A 12,228-nucleotide genomic window follows, 5' to 3' on the forward strand; every position below is an offset into this window, starting at 1 on the left:
AGAAAAGAAATAGTATTTCTCAATTCACTTAATACAAGTACTGTAAAGCAATCTCTTTATCATGAAAGTTGAACTTACAAATGTAGAATTATGTACAAAAAAACCTGCATTCAAAAATAAAACAATGTAAAACTTTAGAGCCTACAAGTCCACTCAGTCCTACTTCTTGTTCAGCCAATTGCTCAGTCAAACAAGTTTGTTTACAGTTGCAGGAGATAATGCTGCCCGCTTCTTGTTTACATCACCTGAAAGTGAGAACAGGTGTTTGTATGGCACTGTTGTAGCCGGCGTTGCAAGATATTTACATGCCAGATGTGCTAAAGATTCATATGTCCCTTGATGCTTCAACCACCATTCCTGAGGACGTGTGTCCATGCTGATGATGGGTTCTGATCAATAACGATCCAAAGCAGTGCGGACCAATGCATATTCATTTTCATCATCTGAGTTAGATGCCAGCAGCAGAATGTTGATTTTCTTTTTTGGTGGTTTGGGTTCTGTAGTTTGTGCATCAGAGTGTTTTTCTTTTAAGACTTCTGAAAGCATGCTCCACACCTCATCCCTCTCAGATTTTGGAAGGCATTTCAGATTCTTAAACCTTGGGTCAAGTGCTGTAGCTATCTTTAGAAATCTCACATTGGTACCTTCTTTGCGTTTTGTCAAATTTGCAGTGAAAGTGTTCTTAAAATGAACAACATGTGCTGGATCAACATCCGAGACAGCTATAACATGAAATACATGGCAGAATGTGGGTAAAACAGAGCAGGAAACATACAATTCTCCCCCAAGGAGTTCAGTCACTAATTTAATTAATGCATTATTTTTTTTAACAAGCTTTCATCAGCATGGAAGCAAGTCCTCTGGAACGATGGCCAAAGCATGAAGAGCCATATGAATCTTTAGCGCATCTGGCATGTAAATATCTTGCAACACCAGCTACAACAGTGCCATGCGAATGCCTGTTCTCACTTTCAGGTGATATTGTAATTAAGAAATGGGCAGCATTATCTTCGATAAATGTAAACAAACTTGTTTCTCTTAGCAATCGGCTGAACAAGAAGTAGGACTGAGTGGACTCGTAGGCTCTAAAGTTTTACATTGTTTAGTTTTTGAGTGCAGTTATGTAACAAAAATAATACATTTGTAAGTTGCACTTTCATGATAAAAAAAGATTGCACTACAGTACTTATATGAGGTGAACTGAAAAATACTATTTCTTTTATCATTTTTACAGTGCAAATATTTGTAATAAAAATATAAAGTGAGCACAGTACACTTTGTATTCTCTGTTGTAACTGAAACAGATATATTTGAAAATGTAGAAAAACATCAAAAATATTTAATATATTTCAATGTATATTCTATTGTTTTACAATGTAATTAATCACAATTAATGAGTTAATCACGCGAGGTAACTGCAATTAATCATCAGCCCTAGTGCATACCCTTAAATTATCCACAATCTCAAAGCAGTGAGTCACTGCTTCAATGGGTGGTGTGTGAACCCCCCCTTCGCGAAGGCTAGCTCCCAGCCCACTCCTTATTCCCAAGGCCCTGCCCCTACCCCTCCCCTTCCGCCTCCCCACCTGCCTGCCAGGGCCCCGAGGCCCCCCTCCATCCTACTGCCAGAAGAGCCCTGGCCAAACTGCCCCAAGCACCAGCCCACCCACCCAAGCTCTCCCAATCCCTGGGCCATTGGCCAGACTGCCCTAGCTGCACCAGCTGGCCCAAGCACTGGCCCGCCTGCCCCAGCCTCCCCAATCCTGGGCCACCAGCTGCCGTGACCCCCAGCTGGACGAGGACTGGCCTGATCCCAAGGCCACCAACCGGCCCTAGCATTGATCCAACCCGAGCTGCTCCAGGCCTCTGGCCAGCCTGAGTGGCCGGCCAACCAAGCTCCAGGCCGCTGGCCTGAGCTGAGCTCCCACCAGCTTTAGGGGAAAAGGGGAGTGAGGGCGGGGCCACGACCTGGGTTAGGGAAGGCTTAGCTTCCCCTGGCCTATTATACATGCTGCCCATGTCTGCTTCCATCTGTATTCTCAGATCTAACACATCAGCTAGTAATCCAGGCCCTAGAATCTGGGCCATGAGCCCCCAGGCAGGACTGAGACTGTGACCACCGCCTAGCCACTCACCCAAAGATATGGAAAAGTGGGCTAGTGAAGCTCTAGCTCACAGAGGGCCCACAAAGCTTCTGTTTGGAGGAGATGTCCCCTGAGTGGCAGGGACACATTACTTAAACCAGAAAGAGGCACAGGAAGCTGTGCCTGGCTGGCTGGCAACTGCTATGGACCCTGCCTACTTGCCTGATTCCTGCGCCCTGCCTGTTCTTGGTTTCAGAACCCTTTCTATTGCCAGTTCCTGCTTTCCTGCCTCATTCCAGGTCTCTGCTCCTATCCTAACCCTGACCCTGACTCCAGTTCTGACCTTTGGCTTGGCACCTGACTCTGACCCTGGTTCTGGTTTCAGGCACCTGACTCTAAGCATTAGGCATGATTGCTCACACCCTGGTCCCTACGGGAATACTGATTGGCTGCCTCATCTCAGAGCTAGTACTGCTGCAGATGAAAACTCAGCATTGTGCAGGACATGGTGGGGCAGCAATTCTCCTCCCCTGCTAATGGTATACAAGACATTTATATGTTAGGAGAGAGTTCAATTTTCACATGCACTGAGCCAAATTCTGCTCTTAGTACAGGTCTAGAATAACTTAACACTGACACTTATGAGCAAATGGTAGCAGAATTCACAAGTGCCATAGCTGACTAACCATATACAGTCCCAAGAGGTAAGTGTGTAGGTGTGAACATCTTACTCACATTGTGTGATCAGTTGATGGCCTGTGGTTTTCTTCCCCAGGATGCACGGTTGCTCCATTTCCAAGGCCCCACTGGAATGCATTAGTGGAATGGACTGAAACAGTTGCTGCTGCCACTTCTGTTACTGGTTGATACCATTCACATAGGTTTTCACCTTCAAAATCACAAACTTCCACAGCTTTACAAGAAAAAATTAGAATACTTAGTATATGTCTACTAACTGGGAATGATCAGACTGTCGATGTTGGGTCTAGTGAACAATTGGGTATAAGAGAATTGCAGTTTAGTTTCTTTAATGAGTATTTATACAGCATCAATAAGCATGGCTTTTCCCTATTGTCACAATACCAATTATACTCACTATATTATTGGCTAAGGAATAAATTCTAATCTGGGGAGAAAAATCATTATTCACCTTGGTGTCTAACATCAGATCATATTATATATGAAAAGGACCCATTTCCTCTGGTGACGTCATATGCGAAGATATCAGTGTAAAAGCCATTAGCTATCACTGTGATAGCAACTTTATGAAGGGAACTCAAAAAAGCAAATTAGTTTTATTTTAGCAATCCAAATCATATCTGAATGCCTTATTTGGGTAGTATTTCAGCCTCCTGTGCCTTAGCTGATCCCTTCCTGAAGATGGGACAAATGAGTATTCCAGTTGCCCTGTCCCACTCAGTGTCCCCACACACAGAAGCTAATGGTTAAGGCTCTGTGTTTGTCATGGAGGTCACAGATTATGTGACTTTCCGGGACTTCTGCAGCGGCCGGTGTGCCTCGCCTGGGGGCCACCTGAGCAGCTCAGGCAACCACTGGGCCAGTCACACCAGCTGCTGCTGGGGCAGTCTCATCCTCCCACCCCCCCAACAGCAGGAGTTTGGGTGTGTGGGAGGACTCAGGGCTGGGGGTTGGGGTGCAGGACAGCGCTTATCTAGGGAGGGCTCCCTGGGAGGGCTACAGCAACTCTCCTCCCTCAGCTTCTAGCTCCCTGTGCTGCCTGTGCTGGCAGGCACTGCCCCCACTGCTCCCATTCGCTGCGGTTCCCAGCCAATGGGAGCTGCAGAACCGGAGCTTGGGGCAGAGCAGAGGCAGCACATGGAGCTCAGGAGCTGGACAGGGAGCCTGCCCCAGACTCGTCACACTTCCCTCCCCACAGCTCCTGCAGTGCCCCCCCAGCCCCAAGCCGTCCCCTCCCCAAGTTTTAGACAGGGGTATATAGTACACCTCTACCCTGATTTAACACGACCCGATATAACATGAATTTGGATATAACGCGGTAAAGCAGTGCTCAGGGGGGTGGGGCTGCACACTCTGGCGGATCAAAGCAAGTTCGATATAATGCAGTTTCACCTATAACACAGTATGATTTTTGGCTCCAGAGGACCGCGTTATATTGGGGTTGAGGTGTAAAAGTCATGGACAGGTCACGGGCTGTAAATTTTTGTTTATTGTCTGTGACCTGTCTGTGACTTTTACTAAAAATAACTGTGTCTAAAACATAGCCTTACTAATGGTCATTTCCACTACTTAGGGAACTGATCAACTGCAGTGTAACTTCCAAAATACTTTATAGAAACTCCAAATTTGCCTTGTGGTGCAGGATGAGTCCCTGTCAGGTTCCAGGAGGCTCAAACAGATTAGCTCAGGTTAGTTCAGGGGACCGCTCTGAGGATTCTACAGGGGAATGTGAAAGTTTTATTGCTAACCCATGCAGCTTGTAAAGGTTGGTGCTGCTTAGGGTTCATGTACACTTACAGCACTGCAGCTGTGCCACTGTAGCACTTATTGAAGATGCTACCTATGCTGATGAGAGAGCTTTTCTCCTCAGCGTAGGTACTCCACTTCCCCAAGAGGTAGTGGCTATGTCACCAGGAGGAGCCCTCCCATCAATGCAGAGCTGTTTATCCCGGGGGCTAGGCCACTATAACTACTTCGCTCAGTGCAGACCAAGCCTTAGATCAGGGATTAGCAATCTTTGGCAAGCAGCCCGTCAGGGAAATCCGTTGGCAGGCTGGGATGGTTTCTTTACCTGCAGCGTCCGCAGGTTCAGCCGATCGCAGCTCCCACTGTCCGCGGTTCACCATTGCAGGCCAATGAGGGCTGCGGGAAGGGGCGCGGGCTGAGGGATGTGCTAGCCGCCCCTTCCTGCAGCCCCCATTAGCCTGGCACAGCGAACTGCGGCCAGTGGGAGCTGCGATCAGCCGAACCTGCGGACGCTGCAGGTAAACAAACCATCCCGGCCTGCCAGCGGATTTCCCTGATGGGCCGCGTGCCAAAAGTTGCCGATCCCTGCCTTAGATGATCTCTGTATTGGTAAGTTATAATGTGCGAGGACAACATGTTGTCCTGGGTAACCTCTTTGGGGGACTAGAGGTTGGGGAATGAAGGGGGGGCTAGTAGAGCAGCTTTATTAGTTAAAAAGTTACAGTAAAGCTAACCACAACCAATGTCTCTGCCTAATTATCTATAAGATTAATAATGCTTTCTGACAGTGAGAAGTGACACATATTCTTTTACAGTTTTACGTGTTATATAAATATTATGCTTTAAAGTGCAATTGACAGTGGATAACACCCTCCTGTGCACAGATTGCTGCCTGCAGGACGTACTTCAGGCATATTCAGATATTGCCATTTAAGCGATGAATTGCATTCATTTCTGTGGCGACTGCAGACTTCAGATTGCATGCAGTAGATTAAGCAGTATTCTCCATAGCATTTATCCCCCTGAAGAGATGAAGGGTGACTTGGAAGACAGACAAAGTGAATTTGTGAGAAAAAACTTGTTCTACCCAGTGAGCTCTGCTTTATGCTAAAGTTTCACTTCAGTGTTTCTCCTCAGTAACTAGAGCTGGATGAATACTGCATGAAAATGTCCATCAATATTTGAATTTGTAAATCACTTCCACTTTTTCCATTATGGCTCACTTACCATGGACACTCAGTGCCTAATGTTTTACTGAAACAAATGTTAACAGAAAGTAGATATCAAAATCACATGCGAGTGTATTTGTGGACAATATATTTTATGTTCGTACATACACAAACAAAATATTTAACTTTATAAATTCTCACACATTTAATCAGGAAAGAAAAACAATACCATGTGATTTGGCTGACCAATCATATGCATGCAATATCTTAATTTTTCAATATTCATAATCAATCTATACAGGAAAAAACTGAAGAGATTTGTGAAATTAAAATCAAATAATTTTGAAGAAACTGCTATATTCAAGGAAGTTTCATGAGTATTAAAAAAATTTAAAAATCATTTATTATTATTTATTTGTACTATGAAGATCCATAACAGCTGATTGTATTCAGTGCTGAACAAACATTTAGACTAGAGTTGGCTGGAAAATGCTCTTTCACTGAAATCAAAATTGTGCATGGGAATGTGTTGATTTCAACAACATGTCATTTAGAAAAAGACCTAAATGAAGCATTCAATAATATCACAACATTCCATTTCAACATTTTCAGAACCGAATGTTTCCAATTTTGAAACTGCTTTTCATGACAACAATTTTATTTTGTATTATGATTTTTTTGAAAGTGGAAATCAAAACTAAAAGTTTTGATTGAACATATTTTTTTAAAAAAAATGTAGTTTTGTGGCAATTTTTGAAATTCAATGTTTCATTCAAATTCAGAATGAAAACAAATTTAGAAATTGCAGAATTTCCCATAACCTGGAAATTCTGGTTTCCCACACCTCTAATATAGGCACAGTTCCTGTCCTGAAGGGGTAGTCTAAATAGTTTCCTCTTGTGAACTAGCAGACCAGGATTATCAAGGACTATATTTTAAGACACAAATATAAAGCAACAGTCTGATTTCTATTATTAAGTATCTTGATACTAGAAATCCATCAGGAGCAACAAACAAGTTACTTCTTTGTAACTCTTCTGGCTATATCCACTCTTCCCTTAATGCCATATTATCTTAATTTCTTGCTCATCAACAATTGCCTTGCTGCTTTAAAAAGATGAGCAGTAATTACTGGTTCAGTTAATTTGAGAAACTGTATTTATTTTTTCTAAAAATGGCTATGTATAGCAACTAAACACTAAGTGATATAAGCTTTTGAGTAAGTAATTTGAGTTGAAATATAAAGTGTCAAATTCCAGTCCGCACATTGGAAGGTTGAAGATGCATAACATCTCAGATTCCCATACTACAAAGCTGAAGGTTAGTCTTTCTTTGGGGAAGCTTACATGAAGATTAATGCCAGGACATAAATACAGAATAGCAAATAAAGATATGGAATAATTAAATATTTTAATATCTCAGAATTAATGTGTTAGTACAGCATAATAATTAGTTCACTGACCACAAGAGGACTCATCAGACTTATCAGAGCAGTCAGGTCTGAAATCACATCTCTGGATCATCTGGATGCAGTGGCCCGTTTCTCTACAGACAAATTCCTTCTCTGTGCAATTGTTCGTAGGGAGTGTTGCAGGAACTGAAGTTCCCGAGGGTGTTGATGAGATAGTTGGCAAATTTCCTTATGAAAAAAATAATTCAAACAATGTCTTTATTCAACAGTTCTTTGATCTCTGCACCTGAACTGTGGAATTGCTGTGAGAATCTCCTCCTATCTAACATCCTTTTGTTATCATCTCCTTGCTGTTCGGTCCATTTGAAAGAAAAAAAAAAGTTACTTTGACAATCACCTTCCTGTCCCACCACTCTGACTGTGTCATGCCAATTTCCTCTCCACTGGATTCCTTTCTCATCAGGTTTAAGCACCTAATTCCCACAGTCCACTTCCAGCATCTGGCAGTCAGAGGCCAGGGACACCCAGAGCATGGGGTTGTATCCCTGACCATCTTGGATAATAGCTATTGATGGACCTGTCCTCTATGAACTTATCTAATTCTTTTTTAACCCCATTATAGTTTTGGCCTTCACAAAATGCCATGGCAATGAGTTCCACAGGTTGAGTGCTTGTTACCTGAAGAAGTACTCCCTTTTGTTTTCTTTAAACCTGCTGCCTATTAATTTCGTTGGGTGACCTCTGCTTCTTGTGTTATGTGAAGGAGTAAATAATTCCTTATTAACTTTCTCCACATCTTCTCAATCACATCCCCCATTAGTCATCTCTTTTCCAAGCTGAAACGTCCCAGTCTTTTTAATCTCTCTTCATATGGAAGCTGTTCCATGCCCTTAATCATTTTGTTGCCCTTTTCTGAACCTTTCCCAATTCCAATATATCTTTTTTGAGATGGGGCAACCACATCTCCATGCAGTATTCAAGATATGGGCGTACCATGGATTTATATAGAGACAATATGATATTTTCTGTCTTATTATCTATCCTTTTCTTAATGATTCCCAACATTCTGTTAACTTTTTTGACTGCCACTCCAAATTGAGTAGATGTTTTCAGAGAACTATCCACAATGACTCCTAATTTAGATCCTATCATTTTGTATGTATAGTTTGGGTTATATTTTCCAATGTGCATTACTTTGCATTTCTCATCATTGAATTTCACCTGCCTTTTTGTTGCTGAGTCACCCAGTTTTGTGAGATCCATTTTTAATTCTTCTCAGTCTGTTTTGGACTTAACTATCTTGAATAATTTTGTATCATCTGAAAATTTTACCACCTCACTGTTTATCCCTTTTCCCAGCTCATTTATGATCATCCCTCTATTCCTTTTTTTTTTTTTTGGCCACCTTCAGCCCCCTCTGTTTCTTCATACAAACTCACCACTGTTTGTGTTGGGGCCTTTCCCCCTGGATCTCTATCATTTGGAACAGACTTCTTAAATCCTTCTGCCTCCCTATCTAGTTTCATTTGTCAGCTGAAGATATTTGCTCCTTTGTCTATATCTCTTAATTTCCCTCCCCCTCCACCATTGCAGATATTTTTACATTAACTTTGTATCATTTAACTTTATACATTGTTTGTGTGAAAGATGCCATACACAATAAAGTTGTATTGTGCACTATTTAGATTTGATTTTAAAAAAGGGGAAATGATCCATGAAAAAAGCATACAGCATGCAGTACAGTCCTGCTGGACCTAATCATTTTGCCTAGAAGAAGTCTGTGCATGTTAAAACTATGTTTGTCTGCATGAGAGTCTGCTAAGATAGCAATTCTAGGAAAATCATTTTGTGCTAAAATGTCTGCTGTTCTTCTGCTTTCTTTTACTACTGTCAGTTAGCTGTCAGACCATATATTACATTTCATTTTCTTCTGCAGCTAACACCAGCCCTCTTGGAAGTTTACTCTTTGTTTGTTTGTTTTGTTTTTGTAATGAAACACGGTAGGCATGGGATTTTGTAGATGTCTTCGGACACAAGGTATGATGTTTCTGTAGACATTGTACCAAATTAGGTAGTGAAGACTTCAGGCAGACAGTAGTATCATTAAAACTGTTTGTGTACTGTAGTGTGTGTTTGACTTCTTTGTTTTGACATTGTCAGAATAATGTCTTCATTACATTGATTATACACATATGTATGTGCAGATCTCTCTCTCTCTCTCTCTCTCTCTCTGTGTCAGTCAAAAGATGGAATGAATTTTGCTGAGTGAAATTTTAATATATTTACACTGCTTTAGAAGTTTGGTGCTCCTTCAAGAAATCAAATTACCTTGTTGCTGGTTATGGAAAATGAGTTCCTGTGACTGACTTTTAGAGCTGCTGACATTTTTTCCCTCCACCCCTAGATACTGGAACTTCTGTCTTACAGAGCTTATTTTCTAGCCAGTGTCCCCAGGCATCTGAGCACAGTTTCTTCCCCTTACACATCTAACCTGATCTTAGACATTGAGCTGAAGTATCAAGAGGCACTTCCTTTTTCTATACGGTCAGGACTCAGGATACCAGGTATATCTAACATAAGAACGGCCATACTGGGTGTCATAAAGGGAAGGGTAACCACCGTTCTGTATACAGTACAGTACAGAAGCACAAAATCCTTTTCCTGTAAAGAGTTAAGAAGCTCAGGTAACCTAGCTGGCACCTGACCAAAAGGACCAATAAGGGGACAAGATACTTTCAAATCTGGGGAGGGGGAAAAGGCTTTGTTTTGTCTGTTCTTTGTCTGTCTGTTCTGTGTGCTTGCCAGAGACAGATCAAGAAGGCAAGCAATCCAACTCCATTAGGATTAGTAAGTAATAATAAGGGAATGTGTTAGCTTACTTTTATTTTGGCTTGTGATTTTCCTTGTCTAGAGGGAAGTTTATCCCTGGTTTTGCCTAGAGGGGAGATCCTCTGTGTTCTTGAGTCTTTTGTTATTCTGTAAAGTACTTACCATCCCGATTTTACAGAGGTAATTCTTTTATCTTTTCTTTAATTAAAATTCTTCTTTTAAGAACCTGATTGTTTTTTCATCGTTTTAAGACCCAAGAGTTTGGGTCTGTGTTCACCTGTACCAATTTGTGAGGATTTATTCTCAAGCCTCCCCAGGAAAGGGGGTGTTGGGCCTTGGGGGATTATTCTCAAGCCTGCCCAGGAAAGGGGGTGTAGGGGCTTGGTGGGATATTTGGGGAAGGTAGGGCTCCAAGTGGCCCTCCCTAAATGTTTGTTTAAATCACTTGGTGGTGGCAGCGTTACCTAATCCAAGGAATAGGGGAGTTTTTAACCTAAGCTGGTAGAAATAATCTTAGGGGGTCTTCATGTGGGTTCACACGTCTGTATCCTAAAGTTCAGAGTGGGGAGGGAACCCTGACACTGGGTCAGACCAAAGGTCCATCTAGCCCAGGATCCTGTCTTCCAACAGTGGCCAATGCCAGGTGTTTCAGAGGGAATGAACAGAACAGGTAATAATCAAATCACATTTTCTGCTTTTCACTAATTAGTTTTCCAGATGTCGATTGCCACAATATTTCCTTTCTGTACTCAATAAGCACACTCTTGAACCTGCTTGAGGACATTTCCAGGACATTGCTAGCTAACTGTTACCAGGGGATGGTGTAAGGTTCTGGGTAGCAGGGTTGGACATATGGGAAAACTAGTTGGGATTTGATTGTTAGACAGGAGAGGCAAGATTTGAGCTGCTTTTCATTTTACAGAACAAGTTCCTCCACTGACATTATTAACCAAAATGAATCAATTACAAGTCCCAGGGCTCTGGGTGCAAAGAGATTTATAGTTATTTTCGGACTTTGTTCTCACCATTGTAAAGGCTACAGTCTGTAAAGGACAAGTCATCTATTCCAATGTCTCCACAGAAACCGTCTCCCACAGTACCTTCCACCAAGATCTAGGGAAACAATAATTACGAAACCATTTGTCAGCATATACTAGACTTTCACTTTTCATTAGATATTTAAATATCAATTGATAGAAGAGCCATTTACTATGTTTCATGATTTTAAAATGAGCTTAAATTTGTTCTTGTGGAGATACTGTATTTGGTAACACTTCATGAAAGAGACTAATCATTATCAATGCTCTCTGCTGTTCACATTCATCACAGTGAACTATGACATTAATGTGGTTGGTTATACAGTCACATTTAAATCCACTGAAACATTGTGACGTAAAATGATGGCAAGATGGTATAATAAATGGCACACTATGATTAGCTCTTTTAGTAGTTACTGTAATAACATTAATCATATTTATTTTAATAGTTATGTGAAAAAGATATATACTTTTATGAGAATTCCCACTAAACTGAAAATAATTAGATACAGATATACTCTAGCAAACTTTAAAGAGAGGTACATATTTCATTAAAATAGCAGATACTTGATACATTTATTCTCATTATTGCCAAAACTTAGAACAGATTAGTATTTAGAATAAACAACAGGCAAGAGAATTAGCTTCTTTCCTTTTGAATGATTCAGAACTGTCAAACACTGTGATGTCACAACCAATACAGTTACGGAGACCCTGTCAGCTTCAATGTTCTTAATTTTAACTTTCCTTTAAAAAATTCCTTACTTCTTATACAGCTCCCTTAAAATGCTCTCTCTTTTTTTAAAAAATGTACCAGGCTTCCCTGTTTCCCTGTTGGATGTTTATCAAGGTTAGAGCTTACTGAAAAATGAGAACTTTTTTATTAAAAAAGGGAGAAAAAATTCATCTCGGTTCCCCCCCACACGCAACAAGATTTCTAGATCACCCCCATTGTAATGATCCAATACCTCCTTGAGAATCCCCAAAACATTTTAAGTTGTCTTGCAAGGTACAGCTGTCCCTCTGCCCAACTTATGGTTCAATCACACCAAAGATGACTCCCATGAGTGACTGGGTCAATTACTAAGTAATATAGCCCTTGCCACACTTACTGTCCTGGTTTCCTTACTTTATATAGGGAAAGCTAATAACCTGTGTATACCAAGAAAAAAACATCATAGTTAATTACTGAAATAACATGCACACAGGAATGAGTTTCCACAAAGCCCATGAAATGCTGGTTAAAAACTCAA

At 41.3% G+C, this 12,228-nt stretch overlaps 1 protein-coding gene across 1 annotated transcript in view; it reads right to left on the reverse strand.

Moving 5' to 3' along the window:
* MALRD1 (MAM and LDL receptor class A domain containing 1) overlaps window positions 1-12,228 on the reverse strand; it is a 476,497-nt gene that overhangs the window by 271,533 nt on the left and 192,736 nt on the right. Inside the window, exons 20-22 of the mRNA XM_039526296.1 lie at window positions 10,964-11,051; window positions 7,161-7,337; window positions 2,820-2,997 (exon numbers count right to left, since the gene is read on the reverse strand). Of these exons, the coding sequence (XP_039382230.1) occupies window positions 2,820-2,997; window positions 7,161-7,337; window positions 10,964-11,051 (443 nt within the window). The remainder of the gene's footprint in view (window positions 1-2,819; window positions 2,998-7,160; window positions 7,338-10,963; window positions 11,052-12,228) is intronic.

This window comes from Mauremys reevesii, linkage group 2 (assembly GCF_016161935.1).
Source record: "Mauremys reevesii isolate NIE-2019 linkage group 2, ASM1616193v1, whole genome shotgun sequence".
NCBI lineage: Eukaryota > Metazoa > Chordata > Testudines > Geoemydidae > Mauremys > Mauremys reevesii.